The sequence below is a fragment of the Acipenser ruthenus genome, chromosome 16 (genome assembly GCF_902713425.1).
Source record: "Acipenser ruthenus chromosome 16, fAciRut3.2 maternal haplotype, whole genome shotgun sequence".
In the NCBI taxonomy this organism is placed as follows: Eukaryota; Metazoa; Chordata; class Actinopteri; order Acipenseriformes; family Acipenseridae; genus Acipenser; species Acipenser ruthenus.
The window spans coordinates 1,993,513-2,016,700 of NC_081204.1; the positions used below are offsets into that span (position 1 = coordinate 1,993,513).

Genomic DNA, 23,188 nt, shown 5'->3' on the forward strand with positions numbered 1-23,188 from the left:
CATTTCAATGTTGCTGTAAACCATGTGCATTTTAAATAATGGGCTGACATAAGACTTGAATAATAATAAAAATTATCATGAAAACCTCTACTGCACAGAACTCGTGAAGTTGTAATTTACTGCACCAAACTACAGTACAGTACAGCTATGCTGTTTCTGTATTGGTAGTGTAATATTACCAGTACAGTATTGTTGTTGTAATGATCGCCATGGGTTTGGCTTCAAGATGAGCAATCATTTATTTATCTATGTTCCTTTCTGTATCAGGAGGAGCACGGGAAACAGGAGCACTAGCATGCATGGAATTCCTAAAGTCGAATTATCCCTCGCTGTCTGATTCTCTAACTCACTGACTATTATTAGGATCTGTGTCTGGTTTAACTACGGGAACCCCACTGATCAAAACTCCGTAGTCCTAACTCAAACCTAAAATAAACTATACATTCCGGTCTTGCACAGTCTCTTCAGCCATCCGTTCTGTTCAGTTTATTTCCACTAAGCCGCTGAGGCAATTCCGTGAGCAGCATACGTGTGCAGCATAACCCTGTTGCCTGTCAGGTACCACACAAAGGCTAATCAGGGAGGGTAGCAGGTAGCGTGTACCAATGTCCTCTCACTGCAGGGTCAGCTGGCTTTACACAAGAGCTGGAGACAGAGTGCAGACAAACAGACAGGCATACAGACCCAACATAGCCTACCAGCACACTCCCAGTGTAGCTATATTCTATCCACACAACAAACTGCTTCAACAGCTCCAGAAGCATTTATAAAACCTTATACTGACACCTATCCTGATAGAAACACAGCCCCCCCCTCCCCCCCCCCTTTACACCACCTGTCTGACAGTAATGAATACTTCAAAGCAAGCAGTAGCAGCAGACACAATTCACCTGGCTGTGTACCCACTTTAAAACAAACAACGTTTAGCAAACAGTGCAAGCAGAATGAAACATTGCCTAACAACAGCACTCCCCTATCAGATATCCTGTTCATAAAGCACGTGTTCACCCTTCCATTCCTCATCATGCAATGCTTCGTGATGCGTGCTCTGTCAGCTAAACTCTCTCATCAATTCCAGAAAGTGTGAAGTGTGAAGGTGTGACCTGGTCAAGTGTTACAGTTGTTATATTTTTGCAAACAAAAATAAATAAAAAAATCTGAATTGCAACTGCGTTGCTGCCATGACGTTCACCACCGGCTGACGCTGTGTACTAAGAAAGAATGGGAAGACATTGCAAGCAAATAAAAACATGCAATTCTATGACTTGCTAATTCATCTTTGTTGTAGAGAAATCTCAACAGATAAGGAAAGTTAATTAAAATGCACAGATATAAAATTAAAACAGCAATATACTTAGGATTGAAATGGGATTGGTATAGAACAGATAAAGAAGCATCTGCCAATTGAGCACCTACAGTCCCGTATTATCAGCTTTCATATTACCTATCTGTATAATTAATCAATCATACAAGGGATAGCTGAATTGAACAGAAGTATATGCTGTGGGGGGCAGGTGTTCTTTCATTTGCATAACCCTTTGACATCCGTATTGATTATCATTATTAGTTCCATGAAGAAAGGAGCAGCATGTGGGGTTATTACCTTGCAGATTAAACTGTGACCTCCAGCACTCTGTGACTTTGAAAGGTACTTGGACCCATAGGCCAGTTTTGTACTGGGCTGATGAATGCTGGCTGGCTGGCTGGCTTATCAGCTCTTCCTGCATACGTCGCAAGTGGTCCACTTCACACAGGAAAGGTTAATTAATACAATGCATTGCTTGTCTGCAATGCTGTGCATCGTGGATATAATACATAGCCTAATTATACTTAATTGGCTCTCATGTAAAATGTCAATAGGGTGATTGCTTTTCAAAGTGATATCATTATGGGCGCATTCATTTAGCAATGGATCAGTTGAATGAACATCAGTGGAGGGTTAATGAAAAAAAAGAAACAATTAAAAAAAAAAAAAAAACATCACGAACAGCTAAATCCATTCAAACAAGAAGCCATGAGTTCAACCATCCAGGAATCCAAGCTGTTAGCAACCTTATTGAAAAGAAAGACAATATGATGATGGAAAGCATAGGAGCCTTTTATCAAAGACAAAGACACCAGGAAGCTTTGGGATTACAGCTGTGTTCTCTCTCCACAATTCAGGGAAGCTCCACTCTGAGTTTTCTAACAGGTGAATCTGATGACAATAATTGAAGGGGAGTCTTATTGGCTTTTTAGCCCCACACCGTTTGGGGCTGGTATAATACACCACATGAAGCACTATGGCAGGGGTGTCCAATCATGGTCCTGGAGGTCCTTTCTACACCAGGTTCTCCAGATATACTGAGATCATTAACTACTTCAGGACCTGGCTGGAGGTTTCATTGAGTCAATTAAACAATTAAGCACATGGCTGGAACAAAGACCTGGTCCTCAAGGAGCAGAGTTGCTCATCCCTGTAGAACAACCTGCAAAGGGGCAGCAGTGTGGAGTAGTGGTTAGGGCTCTGGACTCTCGACCAGAGGGTCTTGGGTTCAGTCCCTGGTGGGGGACACCGCTGCTGTGCCCTTGAGCAAGGTACTTTACCTAGATTGCTCCAGTAAAAAACCCAACTGTAAAAATAATGTGATATATTGTAAATCGCCCTGGATAAGGGCATCTACTAATAAATAAAGTCCTGATTTCACAAAGTTAACTTTAAATATAAAAAAATAAAAAAGTATTATAATTGTGATAATTATCCCTTAAATAATCACTGGCTTGTTGGTTGTTCATAACAGATTCTTAAAGCAAAGGGTTACCCAGTTCTGTCAGTGTCTGAACCCATTTTTTGATGCATGTATGAGAGCCCATTTACACCTCTTACTGCATGGATCTAAATAATGTGTAAGTAGAGAGCTGGTATTTCACTGCAACTACGAAATCAAAATCATGTCAAGAGCTCCACATAGGCATGTTTCATGTTTCATGCTTCTATATACATATAAATATACATACGCCCAAAGCAAATAGAAATGAATGGTTGGAGACCTAAAGGGATACTTATCCCAGCTTCTGTCACATGAAATAATGGAAGACTGGGAAGAAAATTTGCATAACTAATTTGCAGCTGACCCGAGACAGCTGCTACCAGCACCATGAACACTAAATATTGTGACATTCTGGAAAGTTCACTTAGCACGTAGAGATTAATATATAATATTAACTGAGAGTAAATTGATGTTTTCTCCCATTGAGGCAGATTGTTGGCCTCTCACCCTGATTACAGACTGCAGCTTCCCTTGGCTCAATTGGTGGATAAGCTGGTTTCCTAAGGGATTTTATTATTCAGAAAAACAATTAGAGTTGAGCAGGAAATCAAGAATACCTTTCACAGGAAAGAACAATATTTTCTTTAACTTTCACCTGCTGTGAAACACCTGTAAATGACGTCCCGCAAGCAGGGAGTTGGTAGGGTTCTCTTTGAGACCTGTCTGTTTCTACAAGACCAGCAGTCATTCATTCACCTTCATGGATTTCAAGGAATGCACAGAGCTTCAAAGACTATGTGAAACCTTTACTTTGCTTAACTTGCCATACTTTACTTTACTTAACTCTCCCTGCCAGTTTCTATGCAAGGAATGTGTAACTATGGACAACTGGCAATTCTGGAAACACCAACAATATTGATAGTTACAACACAAGCTCATAATGAAACAACCTTCTTAAGAATGTGAAGAAATATATTTTGTGTTATATTCTGCAGTTTTATTAGCGAGAGCTTGTGTTGGGCTCCATCACTTTGTTGCAAATACAGTGAACAGCACAGGCAGTGAAATAATAAGGTCATGCCAGTAATGTATCTCATGGGCCCTGAGCACAATAAACAAGGATACCGACTATAAGGGTATCACTGCACATGTTACAAACAGAAAAAACCTGATCAATATCTGGCTATTGGTTACAATGGGACAGTGTTATCAAATCACACAGACACAGGATAATGCTATCGAATCACACAGACACACAGGCAAATGGCTTTTACAAGTCATAAAAAAGACAGATGTTCCCAGCATGTAATAAATAGTGGATATGAGGTCTGATTTAGTTGTATTTTCACTCATGACAAATTTTCAGATTTTTCCATTTTCAACCCCTGTGCTGTCATTGCACTCAATAAATTGTATGGACACAGCAGTGACCCCTGCTGGAAGAGGTGGGGCAGGAGCTTTGCAGAAAAGATACACCTCTTTGATCCACTGAATAGATGTCTTTTCAGAATAGAGATGCAACGTCAAAAAGAAAAATGAAACCAGTAATACAATATTATTTCTGAGAGACATTAGAAATGGCTGAAACTACTTTTTTCTGTACAAATAGAAACTCCTGCAATAACTGTCAATAACATGCAGGGCTCCCATAAGCAAGGGAAACGGCAAGTGCAATGTGTTTAAATTGGTCTGGAATGATCCATGACAATTCCTCAATAATTACAGCATGTGCACCAGGGCGAAGGCTGGGTGCGAACCGGCGACCCCCACGCATTGCAAGCCAGCGTATTGACCACTATGCAAAAGAGGTGGGCTGGTCTGCATTCGTGGTTTTAGAGCTTCTACCCTCATCTCATCTCACTGACGGGACCCTCCGTAACAGCAGTGTATCACACAACACAGCCTGCCCGTTGCACATTGTCAGCACTCTATCAGAGTCTATCAGATATGGGTGCATATTCCTGATTTGTTTTGTACAACCCCTGCATTACCATTCATTCGTTCCCTTCCCAAGATGTGTGATCTCATTTTCACGAGCATTCCGTCGACAGTATACTGCATTACAAAACAAATCCATCTCAATCAGTAAACTGGCAATCATAAATCAGTTAAACGAGAAGAGATAAAGGCACACTGCTCAATGAATCTCTCTCTCTCTCTCTCTCTCTCTCTCTCTCTCTCTCTCTCTCTCTCTCTCTCTCTCTCTTCTCTCGTTTTCCTAAAGTACTTCCGATTGCATGTTAGGTGAACAGACAATGGAGACTAACTGACATGTCATCTCATCAACAGTCCCTTAGCTTTTTAAATCTCACTGAATCAAATCGGCAAGTAAAAATCCCTACACTTCTGTTTCTCGTTGAACAAAAAAAAAGCGCACACGAGGTCCAGGTGTTCGTCTCATTCATATGTACAGCTTGTAGCTGCAGTGTTAACAGCGTGGGTTTGCTAATGGATCTTATTTGCCAGTGTAATACTAGAAGGCTTTTCAGGTTTTTTTTTTTTTTTAAAACAAACTGTTCTTAATTTGCAACTTGTTATAACCAAGGCTTAAAGGAGCGCTAAGCAAAATCAATTTTTCTTACCCCTTATTAGCACTGGCAGCATTATGTACTGAATGTCTGTTGAGATTTGCCAGTTTTTTATATTTTTATGATGATTTTTCAAGTACAGCACTGCTGATAAAAAAGCAAAAATGTGTAATTTCCTTTATGGTAGGTCACGTGACCTGACAGCAGCTAGACCATTGGTGTGAAACTGAGCTACAGTACAGTACAGCACAGGAAATGATTCGGTACCAGGAAGCTGTAGCAACTTTTAATTCCAGTTTTCAAATTCCAAACTGAAGCATAAAATACTACCGAAGAACCAAAAGACCAGAACATATACCAATGCTAATGCTAATAAGAGGTAAGAAAAAAGATTAGCTGTCCTTTAAGAAACATTTTCTTAATTTACTGACAAATCCCTCATGGTCTTTTGTGATTTATTGCATATGAAAAAAAAAATGAACACAGCATGCATAAACAGTTACTTCTTTTTACCTCTGCATGCATTTCAAGCAATGCATTTTCAATAATTTTTTTACAGTATTTGTCCCAGCACTTATTATTATTTGTTTATTTATTATTATTTGTTTATTTAGCAGAGGCCTTTATCCAAGGCGACTTACAGAGACTAGGGTGTGTGAACTATGCATCAGCTGCAGAGTCACTTACAATTACGTCTCACCCGAAAGACGGAGCACAAGCAGGTTAAGTGACTTGCTCAGGGTCACACAATAAGTCAGTAGCTGAGCTGGGATTTGAACCGGGGCCCTTCTGATTACAAGCCCTTTTCTTTAACCACTGGACCACACAACTAATGTTTCTTTGCACCAAAACTGTCACTTTTCTGCTCTACCTATGCTATGCAGCAGACCTGGCTGCTGCTGCATGTGTTTATAAAACTGTTCTCAAGAGCATATTCAGAGAAAAAAGGAAAATATTGCCATGGTAATACCTATGGGGTAGCCCATAGCGCATTGTCCATAATAACAGGCTTTCAAGTAGCCTCATTGTAGACACTGCTGGACGTAACTGTACCTGCATAAAGATATCAGGCGATATCAGGCAATCATTTTTAATGTGAACATATCTCACTCCCTTTCCATGCAAGCCAGACAAAGAGGGACTGAAAAATACTGGTAGCTAACTGCTTACTTATTGACATTTTACAAGATTCATTCACGTCAGGAGTTTTCTCCAAGTACAAAAGCCAACAATAAAGCTTTTGAAAGGCAGGTTTTCATGTTATTTTTTTTTATTATTCTAATAATTGCAACAGGGACAAAAGACGTGTCAGAGTGAATAGGAATCAGAGCAATTTACTCAGACATACAGGCTCTCAAGAAGGGAACATGGATTTCTGTAACAAGCTGAGAAAAGAGACTGCCAGCTGAACAGCTATCCCAGTGAATAGGTCTAGGACCATAGGTGGCAATAAAATACTTGGCAATGCCTAAGTGCTACTGGTCTATGTATTGGGCATCTGGATGGATAAAGTGCAGTTGCACTTAAGTAGCGCAGGACTGAGGTGTGTTGAAGATACACTCTAATATAATAACACACATTTGAACCTGAATCTATTTTTGTGTTGCCACAAAACTCCACCTTGCAGGCTGTTGCCAAAATGCCAATGCAAATCACAGGGGTTGAGCTACAGAAAGATACTTCTAATAACCTGTTGTCACAGTTTTTTCAAGAAGGGGGCGGCAGCAAAATTATTGTGGGGGTGAAAAAAGCATTTCTTTTAGCTAAAAGTGTCAAGCTGACCCTGTTCTTCTCACGCACACTTTATGCGATTGAGCCAAGACACTCCACTACCACAGGGAGACAGGAGAAATGGGGAGTGCATTCACTTTAAATAACGGAGCCACCGGATGGATTCTAAAATGTAGCTATGGCAGCTTCATGCACTTTGATTGAATTACAGACAGGGTGAATTGTACATATTTCAGAACAATTCATGCTGTGATTAAAATAGAAATCAATATCAAAGTGCAGTAGTGCATATGTTACTGCATATGCTATTACCCTACCTCTGCTTTCTTTACTACAGAGGTCTGCCTTGTGGGTTTTACATGGAATGGAAAAATAACTCTATTGATCCAAGAACTTTTGAACAGGAGGATTAAAACTGCTCTACCGCTATACAGTACAGAGCTGAGATGAGCTGTCCCCGAGGAGCTCTGTTAATGAGCTGCTGCAGCACTGTATTTGTGTTCTGTAGATGGAAAGCATTGCTGTAGGAGTGCCAAAACACTGCAATAAAAATGTAAGAATATCCACAGAGCGATTAAGGGTGATTGAAGGCAAGTCGTCTGTCTATCTTTGAATTTTTAATGAAGTGTGCGCTGGGGAGGGTGGATCAGGTATCGTGGACAGTCCACCACCACACAGGAGGATCAGCCAGGGCTCCCTCTCTGTTTGAAGAGCTGATATTATTAACGGCAGACTTACCTGAGACATTTATCTAGCAATCCACGACTGGGATTAGAACACAGATATTGCCATGTTATTGATACTGTATATTGCTGAAGGCGCCATGTTTGAAGATATCTTCCAAATACAAATGAAATGGCTCCTGCTGATCTCAATGATCTTGCAGCCATGGCAGTTAAAGTTTTGGATCTAAACACAAAATGGAAGCAGTGTCAAATCTTCAGCTACATTGTCAAACAGAAAGAGAATGAGACAAACCCCAAACAGACCATCGTGCTGAGGTCCTGTGCTTCTCTTTAAAGCAATATATCGGTATGCCGCTGTTTTAACTTAAATCCGATTTCGAAGGTTATTAAATGAGGCTCATGGGAGTAAACAGCGACACGTTGTCTGCAAATTTGGCATCACAATAGTGGCTAAAAACAAAATAATCTGCGGTATGGCTACCTGATAAACCAGAATTAAAAGGAACAAAGCATGGAAATAAAACGTTCTCGCCACAAACATGCATCACACAGCCACTATTCAAATCAACAGTGGGCCTAAATCTCCCTCACATACCTAATTCTTATCAAGTCATGAAATATCAACAGAATATACCCCTGACCCCTAGTGCACGCAAACTTGCCTTTCTCTCCCAGGAGAGTAGATTACTGGTTCTTTTGTTTCATTACAATGTCCACCTGGAGAAATGAATCCAGTGATCTGGATGTCCTGGGGGGGGGGGGGGGGGGGGGGCAGCGGCAGTAACATTTCACATTCGATTTACAGTTTTAACAGCGTATTTATTTTGTCTTGGTCGCGCTTAGATTGGGGACAGAGAAGCAGATTTTATACTGGAGCTTTCTTTCTTTACGATGCGAACGGGCTGGCTGATTGCTGGGAGCTGACAGAGCAGGAAATGGCTGCAGTCATCTGCATATTCCTCACTGTGGAAAGTGGGTCTTGCACTGGAGCGGCACAGACAGCAGCTCAAATCATTGCAACACCTGACCTGGATCTTTCAACACAGGCCCCGTGTGCAGTGGCAGCCAGCTCCGCTGCACAACACTGCAGGAGAGAGTGAGAGAGAGAAGGGGGGTGAGCTGGGGGCTAGCTGGGAACTGGGACACACATCGACTGCTCTCTAGCTGGTTAGCAACGCAGATGGCTTTTAAAAACCAGGCACAGGTTTACTACAGCAGTTAGATTCCTTTAACAGTACATTTAACAGTAGAAGTCCCTGAAGGCAGCAGTCCATTTACTGTAGAACTGGAATGTGAAAGCGATTTCTTTTTTCTAGAACCTAACAACCTCCTCAGTGGTATAGGATAGTTACAATATAGAACGGAAGGGCCTGCCCCACATTACTTTCTTTGGAAATCAAAAACACTACCTGGGTATTGACAGGCAACACTGATCACAATAAGGCCAGTTCTAGATGGCTACTGTATTGGGCACATTGATTTAAAATAAATAACGGAGCAAAAGAAAATGGTATTTGAAGCCGTTCGCTCTTTAAGAACATGCATCTCGCCCCCCTTCTCTCTCTCCTCTCTTTCTCCCTCTCTGGTTTTTCTCTACCTTTCTCTTTCATTCTCTCTGTTTCCTCTCCCTCTCTCTTTCCCTCTGCCTCCCCCTCTCGCCCTTCCTCTCTCATGTACACATTGTGTGACCCCAGGTACCTGAGTCATTTGGCCTTTTAGCACCTTTCACTTCTGACCTGTAAAAAAATGAAATAAAAATGGCTGAATGGAAATGAGATGTTACACCTTATGAATAAATCTGAATAATGAACTGTACATATGTGTATATATGTGTGTATATATGTGTGTATATAAAACATATAATATATATATATATATAATTTATATTGTAGCTGTTATCTTCAGTACTGCTGGTAGTCATCTCTATCTCTCACTCATTCCCTCTCTCCCTCTCTCCCTCTCTCTGTAGCTGGGTTTGTTTCATGATATGTCTTTTTTGTTTCCTTTAACCAGGAGCACATTCCCGGGTTAATCACAAAGCTGTAGTTATGGTGTTGGTATTTGCCTTCAGCACCCAGGCATCACTGGGCAGCAGAGCTGAGTGCTTATTCCCCAGAGTCAGCGCTTCTTATCAGCAGTGCAGATAGTTCCCCCAAGACTCCCCTCCAGCCAGGAGCGTCTCTCCGGAAATCAAGAAGATTCCAGAACAGAAAGACGAGACATCACAGGAACCGCTTGATAATATTCTGCTTTTATTGCTGTGACAACCTGGTCAATCCAATCAAAGGGAAACTGCAGGCAGTGGGTTTGTGTGTGTGCTCAAAATTAGCAAGCCGACCCCGGTGCAAGGATTGTGTGCAGGTTTAAAGCTGTTCCTGCTAGTTCTGTGCATGAAATGAACACCAGCTGACAGGTCTCTGCAGTGACATATATTAATAAATGGATCTGATTGCAAACCTGAGTTTTCTTTCTTGTTACAAGCTTTTGGTAAGTAATCTGCAGGCGCCTGTGGAGTCTCACTCAGTGTTATAGAATGCCAGCAGTACGAGAGGCAAAAACACATCACTAGACCCTCTTACGAACCTCCTGAAATTTGTATAACAAAAACTTTTGACCAAAATCATGAAAAACTATAACAGCAGTAGGCAAAGTGCAACCTTCACCTAATATGTTATTTTGGTGTCACTTCCCTGCACCGCCAGCTCTGCACAACAGCAACTGAAAGCGATACTCAAAATACATTCATTCCCACTAACAATACTATCAATAGACACACCCTGCTTGACAGGAGAAAACCATCACAAGTGGGTGGGTTGGCCAGATGCCACTATGAAATGCACTATGGCCCCAACACATCAATATCCCCTATTGTTCTTGTCCTGTGTGATTGGTAGCAGGTGATCGCCAGTGTGCAAATATCGGAACCTCACGGTGTAATGTAACAGAACAAGCCGCTACTGCCAGCATTGTCTGAACAATTAGATTGAAAATTGGATGCATTAGTTGGTTTGCAATCAGGATCACTGCTAAACGAAGGCAGCTGACTGTGTGGCTTGCCGGGTTACAGAAAATGTAGACTCCTGTAACTACCTGCTGATGATCACATGCTGGCACTGCCAATGAATGGAGGCTGCATTGGATTACAATGGGAGGTTACGGAACAGTTTACTGATAAGATCCAAGCAATCGGAACCCAACCCTGTACTAGTACAGTACAGTACTAACGCTGCAGCTCCTGTACAGCAGCAATGGCGTTGATAATGAACACCACAGCCACAACCTCACTCACTGCTATCGTTTTCAAAAATACTTATTTTACATGCTTTAGTTAATTAAATGCATTTGTCTTGATTTTTAAATGTCAATCATGGTAATCGGGAATGGGCTTGGCTGTTCAGGCTACAGACATACAGGAGGAGAGAAGAGAGGGAGGTAGATATAGATAGAGAGAGAGAGAGAGAGAGAGAGAGAGAGAGAGAGAGAGAGAGAGAGAAGAGAGAGAGATCCAGCAGTGTACAGAGTTGCAGCCTGAGAGGTAAAAGATACACGTGTTTACAGAGGGCCTGTCAAATTAAAATAATGTGCTGATGAGTGTAGAGAAGGAAAGGGAGGGACGGCGTATTTTATTAACACAGATCCTCCACACCAGCTCTGGTGAACAGAGATATAAATATCAGAAACTTTCAAACTAGCAGGCTGGCAAGATAGGCAAGACTGGGGTAATTAGAAAATAAATTAGATGTTTTCATTTTATTATTGCTATTATAACTATGATAATTTTAAACTGCTGTTTACGGCAGAACACAGAATTGTATTACGAGCAAGATCCAGAACGATAGGGAAAGCAGCCGAGTTCACCTTCTCCCGAGAGGAAGAATTACATTTATTTGCATTTATTTGTAGTAACAGAATGCGATTCTGTTGCTGTTGCCGTGAGGGCTCAAGGAAAGCATTGCGGGGCAGTTATAGCGTTTGCATCACAATATCTATAATTAATAGTTATTTATAACATGCAACACAAGACTGCTCCAGGTCTCCCAAATGATCTGTATTTTTGTATTTCTATTACAGTATTTTAACTGTGATATCACTCAAGAGATTGACTGGGAAGGGTGCAGCAGCTAATTAACTGTTTAAACAGTTCTCACTTTATCTACCAGTGTCACAAAGCAATCAGCTCCCTTGCTGTCCTTGCATCTGTCCGGCAGACTTGCCTGAGACCTGCGTTATGCAGTAAGACAGAATCCATTTTTACACTCTTACAGCACAGCAGCAAAAATATATAAAATAACTAATGATGCAGAGCTGTGAAATAAAAGCAGTGGCTTTTATCAATGTTCTGCCTCAGCTACTGTAGGGCCACAGAAACGCAACAAGTGACTGGTCTTTCTTCTCTTATTCCGGAGTAACTTTTCAAACAGAACCATGCTTCACAGAGCTGGCAGGCACGTTAACTTGAAAACAACTTCCCTCTCTGTCCTAACGGCCTGATTTCAATCGCCCCAGGGACCAATCTAGCCAGTCATTATCTGTGTTTTCTAAAAAAAACTCAGTGATTTTTCCATTGCTAAGTTAGGCGCTGATGTCAAAACTGACAAACCTTCTGTCAATTTAGTAGCATCGGTGCAAGAACTGATGAAACAGTTGACAACCTGTAGCCATGCCAAATGTAGACAGTATAAAAAACAGGTCTATACTTACATAGCCTCCACAGAGCTTAATCATGCACCCAATACAACGACAAGCAACTCTGCAAGATTTAATGGAGGACTGTTCTACCAGCCCCATATGGTAAAACTGCAATTAGTCTGTAAGCATTCAAAACATTTGGAGGTCATTCTTGTTACCTCTAGATACATACTTGCAATCGAACATCTTCCTCTGTACAGTGGATCAACTGTGCCGAACACAGCAGAGAGACTGCAGATGTTCAGGCTTAACATAAACCTGTGTTCATTGCCTTCAGAAGCAATAAAGAATATAAAGAATGTGCTTCTGCAAGCTGGCTGCACCACACCTGTGCAGCATTCCGGCAGGGCCCCCTATGGAACCATGCAACTCAGCAAATCACAAGCTCCCTGCAGGTTCCACTCAATTTGCTGTGCAGGTTTTAGTGACTGATCCGGGAGCAGAACAGGACTCAGTCACTCTTGCATGTCGTTCTAATGCAGTCTGTGGAAACTTTAACGTATATGAAGAGTTTCTCCTGGTAAAAACCCTTTTAAATGAATAAAGACCTAGTGTGTGATGTGGAGCACATGCCAGTGGAACACAACCCACTTAGCTCCTCACAGAACCAACCTTCCGTGAATAATATATAATAATGATTGTGTCTCTTGTGCACCGTACCGTACAATAAGCTGAACGAACCCAATCCATTTCCTTAAAATGCTCTAGAAACCTAGTGTGTCTGAATCTTTGATATTGCTAATATTGCTTGGCAAGGCTTAAACAGTGAGAGCCCTACTGCACTCTGCAGTAAGTCAAGCACAAGCCATCGAGAGCAAACCTGCATTTCATAAACCCAGGGAGTCTTTTCCAGTGTAAACTCCTGAATGAACTGTGTGGTCTTGACATGCAGAGACATTCTCACATTTCTTATTGTATCACCTTGTTTGTGGGTAGCTGTGACCCGGCGCCTGGCCGCTGCAGCTAACAGCTAACAGTGAACCTTCAAGTGTTCTTCTTGTCTTTTGTTTCATAAATAAACAGGGCCCTGTAAAGGGCAGTGCTGGACTCAGGGTAGAGCAATCCCCCAGAGGAGCGGGTCATTCCCATTGCAACACAACGAGAAGTGTGAGCAGAGCCGGCTGGGACCAGCCTGCCCTTTCATTGAATCTCAGTGCTGCTTGCTTTGAGAACAGGCTGCGTGCAACTGGACAGGCTGCTGCAGTGACTATGGAAGCACCTGCCAACTGAGCATCTACTATCACCCCTTTATCTAATCAGATCTGCTCTCTTGCCCATTGTGCATCAACCTGACCGGTTGATTTTGCACAACAAAAGAATCAGTCATGCGAGGGACAGCCCGTTTAAGCAGGCCACATGTTTCTTGTGCTCTCTTACTGTATCTCTCTCATTCAGGAATGTTCTGGCTCCTCGCCTGCACTCACTGTAACCAAGGCAGAACCATCGTTAATGCATACAAAACTTGATCCAGGAGGCATTGCGGGTTTGGCATGTTACAGCTGATAAAGGGCTCTACCCTTGACTATAAATGGGTTGAAAAAAGACAATGGCTATTTTTAGTTAAAGCTGTCGCAGAGTATTTTAGGGCTGTCTCTTGATTCTGATTCAGATTAACAGCCTTAAAAGTCAAGTAAATTTGCTTTCCTAGGGCAAGGATTTGACAACAAATAGAGACAAAAAAGAAGAAATGCTGAGCTTTCCTGATAACTGTTGAGCTTTCCGGATAACTACGGTACAATCTGACATTACACAATTTGAAAGGTAAAAGACCACTAGAGCTTCCCCACATAGCAGCTCTATTTTTAGCTGAACCCCAGTAATCCCATCCTATTGTGACGATTGTGTTCTTATGTTATTTGAGTGCTGTACCTTTAAGACATGACAGTGTCTCACGCGAGATTCTAATAAGGAGGGAGACACAGCAAGAGTCCGCTGTAAATGGGAATGTATATTTTGTTGCTCTGTTCCTCCTTTATTTTAAGGATGTAGAGACAGTGTGCCCAACACCTATATGTGTATAGGATTGTGATGCAGGCTGTCGTGCTGTCAGGCTGCAACATTAATTTCACTTGTAAGGCATGCATGTGGGTCAGTCTCTGATAACTGAGAACTTAAAGTGCATTTATTTAAATGAAAAGGCATGTCACTGTGAAATGCTGTGAAGCTAATAAAAAGCTGACTTCAGATAAAACCCATTCAAGGCAATTCCAACAGAGCAACAACTAGCAGAGGTTAGATGCTTTTCACGTTAGAAAGGCAGTACCCACAACCATTGAAACAAAAAGATCCAGCTGGCTCTCAGTGTTTAAACCACTCCCGGTTTAGATACTCTGTGCTGAGAGATTTGATATTCCGTGTGTCAGATTTAGTGATTTTATTGGCTAAAACAGGAGCAAGTGACTGTAGAAAAAAACCATCAAATCATTGCTGCTTCTTAGCTGCAGCTTCATTGGTTTGGATTGCAGCCAAAACAACAGATCTCAGGCTGAACTCCTGACCTGCGGCTCGAGAGGGCAAGCACATTAGAAAGAAGCTGTATCACTTCTCCTGTTCAGCGCTGTTAAATCTGCCGTAACCCTTTTAATGGATTCAAGGGGAGACACTGAGGTGGACATATCGGTTTTACAAAAAGGAATCTTTCACAAAAACACACGAACATAAGCAAACCGGAAAGGAAATTAAATCTCTGCAGTCCTGTCCTGGGTAATAAACAAATTCAATAAATACATTGAGTTACTGTGCATGAGAAATAGGAGGAAAAGATCAAAGAAACTGAGTCAAGTAGAGACTGACTGAGTTTGGATGAATTACGCAATAGGAAACAGATCATTATTCCAAATTGGATTAAATGTGCAGCAAATCATCCAAAACGCTTGCACGTTTTGTCCAGCAGCTGCAGTAATACTGTTGGAGGGTTAAACATAAAAGCTATTATAGTATTTATTGTATCATCTTTAGTATGATAGTATGTGGCATATTAGTAGAAATATGTAATACCAAAAACACAAACATCTTGAGGGACCTTTCTAGAGGTTGCAACGTGGCTCAGTTTTACCAGTTTTCTGCAGAACAGCAATGCCCAGTGCAGACGGCTGTTCTATGAGTATCGAATGTTTAAGATGTAGCTAAAGATAAAGCTGAAAATCTGAGCTAAAGAGATCCCCCTGTCAGGCGAGCAGGACGTTTTCTCAGGACAGTACCGGATATGCAAGCCACCTGGCGAAAGGACAGCGTTTATATTTTCTGTCAACTGGGACCCTGAGCTCTGAGACCAAACATCTGTGCGAGATAGCAGGACTGGAGAGGGGATTATAAACAAACAGAGATGTTACTGAAACACTGAGAATGTTCTGGAGAGGCTCTGAAGGGAGGAGGGGAGGAGGAGGTGGAAAGAAAGAAAGAAAGAAAGAAAGAAAGAAAGAAAGAAAGAAAGAAAGAAAAAGAAAAACAGACAGACACTTCCAGGTGTCTTAAATCACAATTTGGAGATAGGAAACAGCAATATTGACAAACCAACCAACAAACTGTGTTTCGTTTGTCCCTTAGCTGTTGTGCAGCCTTACAATCAAACTGTATCTCACTGTGCGACAGCAGCTTCTATGCTAAGGGATTATTGGTAAATAAAATAGTGTGGTTTCAGACTAAATTAGACCCCTGATGGAGGCCGTCTGTGTTGCTAGTAGAGGTTTGTTTAGGAGAAGGGAGATGGTGTGGCTACCCCCCGCAATGCAGACTCTTGCTCTGGCACAGAAAGCAGCTGCTGCTGTTTACAGAGCTGTAATAATAAGCTGCTAAAAAGGCCAGTGTCATTGCTTGGAAGCCGCTTCGAGAGAATAAAAAAGAAGCGTGCACCACCATTTAAGGTAATTTCTTGTAAAATCACTCATCCTTGCCACGAGTCATTGACAGGGATAAGTACTTTTAAATCAGGACTCAATTACATTGATCAGCAGTCATATCATACAACAAATCAGGGCTCATGAAATAACAACAGCAGCGGGGGGGGGGGGGGGGGGGACGACTTAACCCCTTATAGTCCTTGTGTTCCGTTTTATTTTACAGTTTGATTGATTTGTTTGTACTGTGTTTTAACCTATCTAACCAGGAGATAAGCTGGACCATCTCCATTAAACTAGGTACCCACCAGGGTGTGAACACATGCTGTACAGTCCACAGATATCCTGGACTTGCTCCATCCACCAGAACCCCAGCATGGTGTGTGTGTGTGGGGGGGGGGGGGGGGGGTTGCTTTAGTGTGGTTTATTTGGAGGCCATATGGAATTGACAGCCCAGTGCATCAAGTGATGGCAAAAGCCATCAGTCCTCACAGTACCGTTAGTTAATATGAGGATGATTTAAGGATCATTGAAAAGCATCTCTGTTTATTACTGTATTTGTAATCCCTCTCTTCCCCCACGCAGCAGCCGCTGCTTTCAAATGATATCAAAGAGTCGCTTTAGTTCTTTAGCATGAGGTTTAATAACAGAGTAAACATATGAGGTGTTCATCTCTCAGGTATTTATCAGTGAGAGAGAGAGAGAGAGGGAGAGGGAGAGGGGGGAAGGAAGAGTGGGAGAGAGGGAGGGAGAGGGAAGGAGGAAGAGTGGGAGAGAGAGAGGGAAGGAGGAAGAGAGGGAGGGAGAAAGGAGAGAGAGTACACAACGAGCAATCCAGTCACATGCTAGGTGCTATGAATTATTTATGGAGATTAGCTTCCTTATGTAAATGAATTAAAAGCTCAGGAGGATAAGTTACCGCGTCTCTCTAATAGGCCTTGGCAAGCAGGGGTTTAATGAAGGAACAAGCACAGTTCACATTTGCTACACAAAACTAAACTAGAGGGGAACATGTACTAGTCAATCTTCAGAGTAAGCTGAATATGATGAATGCAGAACTTCATATTGATTTGGTCCCACTCAGGGGAACCATGGCCCCCACTTACTGACAAAAGGGCCCTGCATATTGCTTCCCTTGGTCTTGAATTTGGATGCTTGCTCGCACCGTGTTATAATTAGGGATGTGTGTTTTTGACAGTAAAAATTGCTTTTTCCCAGCATTTGATGGCATTAAAGCAGAAAAATTATACAATACGCGTTTCTAAATATTGAAATGCTTACTTGAAAAACAGTAAAATTTCAATGTGTGTTGCCCAAGCAGTAATCTTCGATTTGTAAATGTTAGGAAATCTATATTATTTCTATATTGATAGTTAAGTTTTGGTTTAGTTTTCTTGATTATTTGAGCTGGAGCAGTGAAGTTGTTCTGAGCAGAGTTCTGAACAGCAACTTAACAGCAACTGTGATCAGCACTATTCCATTTTTGGGAGAGGGGTACTTCACCCGGTTCAAAGGCAGACGAGACAGCCTCAGTGTGCAGTCTTTACTTTGCCTGTGAGATCATGTTTCTTTCAGCTTGAGAAATAGATTACTTTTAAAACGGGAAATATACAAAGAACTTGGGTAATTAAAGAATGCGCTTTAGAAGGCGATACTATTGTGGATGAGGCAGCGAGAATCTTAATTTCGCCAGCACCTCTAGAATTAAAGGTTCTAGAGACGGCTAAGAAGGAATAACAGTTTATTAAATTAGCATATTACAAGTTTAAAAGAAGGATTATTATAAGGATTATTATAAATCTCTTACACGTTTGAATAACATTGCTAAAGCCTGTTGTTATTGTTATGTTGTTATGATTATACATATTATTCTACAGAAATATAACACATTTGTAAATGGATTAGTAATTGTTTAAACATATCCTTAAACTGAAGGAAGTCCCCAGGAAACTGAAACACATAGAAATGCAAGTGTTACATCAGGTGTGATTGCAATACAGTATGTGAAATTCCAGAGGGCAGTAACTAAACTAGGGAATGTTTATTTGAAGCTCAGCTCAATCAAAGCCCTGGTTTCGATATGAACCGTCACCCATTGGATCCCGTAGGAGTGGCTGACATGTGACCTAAATTTGAGGTATGTCTCACTCTGGAATTGGGAGAACAATTTGTGCAAATAGGAGGTCCCATTTCAGCAAGAAGAACTTCCTCAATCTGTTTTAGGGCTCAACTTTCCTCCCTCTCCCAGCCTCCACTCACCTCATCATTGCTATATCAAAGCTAAGAGCATGTGGTCCTAAATCTCGACTCTAGCTGCTACCTCACACCATGTCCTGTTATTTTTTTCCTTCACAAGACACTTTTGCCAACGTCCGCATTTAGCCAGCACCCCTTAGCCAGTTTAATTCAATTTTTTTCAAGCCTCTTCACTGAAGCCTGATGAATGCACAGCATGGCATCTATACAGTGTCACTAGAAAAAAGAGGCTTTTAGAAAAAACATATATTATTAATTTCCCTATCTGGCAGCTTAGCAGACAAGCTTACTGAAACATACTGGCCCTTTCATGGGCAGCCCAGGCTGATGCTTAGCTATTGTGAGACAATGGGTTTAAACACCCAATATGAGTATTTTCAAAATGGTTATTGTCACACAGACACACACGGTCCGTCACAGAGAAGCATAGTAAATTATAGCAAATGATTTTTGTGTTGACGCAATTCCGTTGTATGTCACTGTGGCAAAGTGCCCCCCTGTGTATGTTATATGTTACGTGTTGTGTGTAAATGTTGGTGTATAGGCATTGGTACACGGGATATAAGCGGGTTTGTGTTTCACGTGTGTGTAAATTGTATATTTGTATTAGGCACGGGGATGGCACATCACATCACGTGCAAGTAAAAAGTAATAATATGTGAGCACGGGGAATTGCACTTTAATTAATTCACGTGCAGTTGTACCGAGATTCCAATTGAATGATTGACTAGCAATCGAGTCTCTACAACTGCATAAAAGCTGCATGTTTTCACTCACTGGTGGTTGGGTGTTCGTGAGTGGAGAACGGGAGAGAGAGAGGAGAAAGAAAGAAAGAAAGAAAGAAAGAAAGAAAGAAAGAAATGTTTGTTTTGCTCACTCACCGTTTGTCTGTCCATTCACCGTTTGTTAAGTGTCTGTTCGTTTTTGTTTACCTGTTTATTTTGGCCGCAAGTGCCGTGTCCTGTTTTTGTGTTTAAAACCTTTTATTTTCTGTTCTGTTCTGTTAATTATTAAATGCTGAGCGCGATCACGCGCTCAGCTTCACCAAAACCTCAAGTCTCCGTTGTTTATTTCCTGGCTCTGGTCTGACACCACCCACTCTGGCCGTCTTTGTGACAGTCACAGGATTGAGTTTCTACACTGGAAACAGTTTTCTGCACTGCATTTAAAAATAAAGTAAAATAACCAAAAATGTTCTGAACAAGATTATATGCTCGGACAAAGAGACAAAGAGACAGACCATCAAGCTTCCAAAGTAATGTTAAGAGAAGCGCAGTTCTCTCCAGAATAACTCTGAAATGAATGTCTTTCTTTTCACGCTAACACACTGTCAGGCAGCAGCTAGCTATGAATCACATACCAGTTTATTCTACTGGTGCTTTCTGTTACATCTCTCTTTGTATAAATCATCTCTCCTGGTTTATTAGCAATGTTGTTGTCTCAAAACAAAAAAAAATTCAATATAAGTCTGTGTTCTCTATAAACAGAGAACACAGAGAATAGAACCTACTTCAAAGGAATCTGGACTCTACTTTGAAAAAGGCACAAATAGGAATGCTGCATTTTTATATAAAGGCTGAGCATATCTTAAGACTACAGACGTGCTACAACACAGGGCTTAGAAGACTGTTTTGAGGTTTTTTATTTTAAGCAACAATGGAAAAATTTAAATAAGGCGTTCAATGCTCTTTCAAAAAGCCAATAATGACTCATTACATTTTATACAAGTTTGCATGACAGCATCAAATACAAATCCTCAAAATCATAGAGAAACTGATGGAAAGGGCCTTTGTGGAGTGACGGACAAGCAATGATGTCACAAAGAGGTTAGACTGTGCTCTTCAAAACACAACCTTCCCCTCACTTACTGTCCCTCAAACCAGACTGTAATCAAAAGGAAGGGATTGGAAGTTATTACAATGAATATAAATGGGGTTGCCCTCTACAGAGGGAGGCACGGCGGGGGTTGGAGTGCAGCGCTTGGAGAGGACAATGTGAGATGACAAGGGGAGAGACATGACTAGAGATTCAGGCCAAGAGAAGCTCCAGACTGCAATGATGACGAGAGGGCCATTATATAAGCTCTATCGAAGGGAAAGAGCACATAAAGAAGACAAGGCACAGCTTGGCTGTTTAAATTGGCTCTGTGCATCGCGAGAGAAGGGTTTGTATTGTTAACTGTTTAATTGTGCTTTCTCTTTGATGTTGTGAAGAAGTGTGGGTTGAGTGGTACTTATTGGGATTCCATTCTGGTTAAATCCATTTAGATTATTACTGATACTGTAACCTGTACCGACTAAAATGCCTTTTATGATTTTGAAATAAATATTTCATTCAAAATCAGTAATAAAACATACAAAAAACACAGAGAGAATTATAGAGCACAAAACCCCCAGGAAGTGTAACATTGCAGTTCTGCAGCTGCTCTCTGCCTGCAGTTCATTTTGATAGGGGTCTGTGATTATTACTCAGTTTGCTGAACTACCGCTGTATATTAAAGGGGACACTTCCATACAGAATGTATTTTATGTACAGTATATCCCCTTCAGTCTCTTGTACCATGTTAAGTTTCCTATCGATGCATCTGTTTTTTGACAAGATTTGGCAGGGCAACTTGTCAAACTCCGCAGACCGTTTTAAAATTTCTAAAAATGAAATAAAAAATGTGTGACCGAGATGGATATACATTCCCGGGAATGCATTTACTACTCCTCCATCAGAACACATGGACAATTGTGTATCTCAGTTTCAAGACAAGAGCATCTTGGGAAACAGTCCAATCCCATCCAAAAAACGCAAGGCAGCGCCAGCGAATCATTCCCCATTGCCAGATTGCTGTGGCAAGTGACAGATACGACAAGCCTGAAAACAGACGCCATGCACAAATGTGTTGCTGGTTCTGATTTCTGTGACTACTGCCAACAAACAGAATGTAATATAGCTAGATCTATTGCCAGAATGTATAAATGAAAAGAGGCTGCATTACCTGAACACATGGGTTCCAACGGTTTACCCAGGAGATATAATCTGTGTAATGCAGCGCACAGGAAAACATCTTAATGCACCAACGTACACAATTGTATAGTATACTACACAGTAATGTGTTGGAGGGTAGTGTACTAGTATAGTCAATGCTATACTATGGGATAGAACTGAAAACAGCAAACCAGATGCATTCCTACCCCAATGGACTAGAATCTCCTGAGTGTTACAGTATATCCTATTCCATTTTACTAATGGGACTAATGGGTCTTCAGTACTGTGTGCAGCACACGGTGCTGGAGTGTGGACTCACCCCTTTGATCTGCTGGACTCCACTGACCAGCCGCACCACTCGGTCGATCTCCTGCTCTATCCGCCCAGCCCAGTACTGCATTCTGCAGGGTGAGGAAGAGAAGACAGGTCAGCTTGCAGGGAGAGTGCATTTACAAACACAGACGCTCAAAACCCTATCTTATATAATAGCAAGTCCTGCCTATCCTCAGTCAGGATGCTGTTCACAAAGCTTTTACTTCAGCTCAGCTATTGGAAGAATGATATTATTGTTTTATCTCTTTGATATTCATGAAATGTGTGAGTTTTCATGAAAACGAATGTTGTTGGTTTATTCATCAATGACACTCTAGGAAGGATTGTTTTTTTGTTTTATTATTTTTTTATAACCTGCACCACCAAAGACTCAGAGAAAAGAGCACATTGAGAGATTCTGGGTGGAGGAATGCTTATATAATCTGCCCAGGGGAGAGATCTGTCGCACTGAATATTGCACAGTTTGCATGCCAGCCTACCTTTCCCTTTTAGCTTTTGTTCCACAACAAGCTGTCTTTTGTTTTATTTTACACCTGCTTGTTTTAGCCATTCCTATCCGACGTGAAAGGAATAGCTGTCAGGGCGTTTGGCTCACACTATATGTAATTCTGAACTTCTTTCCTCTGTGTTCCCTATCATTAACTTTCTCTAGACAGCTGAGAATCTGTTTGGCTAATGTGACATAATTACTGTGCAACTTCGTTCAAGAAGAACACTGCTGGGGTGGTGTTTAAGTGTGTTGTCTCAACGTTTTTAGAATTAGAAATTCTATTTTTGTTTATTAAAAAAAGCAAAAATGTTACTTTTAAAGTTGTATTTACTCATTAGAAATGTGGTCCTTTAATGCAACACTTTTTTATTATTATTTGTTTATTTAGCAGACACCTTTATCCAAAGCAACTTACAGAGACTAAGGTGTGTGAACTATGCATCAGCTGCAGAGTAGCTTACAACAACATCTCACCTGAAAGACAGAGCACAGGAGGTTAAGTGACTTGCTCAGGGTCACTGAGTGAGCCTGGATTTGAACCGAGGACCTCCTGGTTACAAGCCCTTTTCTTTAACCATTGGACCACAGAAGTGAAATCAGTATAAGCCGTCCACATCATGAAACCACACCCACTCGGCACAATGGACACAGGGCATCTGTATCGGCAGTACGTGGATGAGGCAAGCTTGCTGTGTTATCCCCTGCCCTGCACATAAAGGGTGATTTCCACTTCCATTGCTACCAATCCAGCTTCTTTCACAAGCACCAAAAACACAAAAAACACAAAGTGGTAATATTGCTAACCTGCGACTGACCTGTCATGTTTATTGTTACACTATTCATCTCTCTCAAAGACTCAAGCTGCTGTATAGAACGCATGCATAATTCAATCTGCTATTACATATGCAATATC

General features: G+C 41.3%; 1 protein-coding gene across 2 annotated transcripts in view; it reads right to left on the minus strand.

Annotated features, from left to right (window-relative positions):
• Window positions 1–23,188, minus strand: part of LOC117963518 (voltage-dependent calcium channel subunit alpha-2/delta-2) — a 190,642-nt gene that overhangs the window by 157,991 nt on the left and 9,463 nt on the right. For both annotated transcript variants that reach the window (XM_058988347.1, XM_058988346.1), the window contains exon 2: window positions 21,772–21,853. In XM_058988347.1, the coding sequence (XP_058844330.1) occupies window positions 21,772–21,853 (82 nt within the window). The remainder of the gene's footprint in view (window positions 1–21,771; window positions 21,854–23,188) is intronic.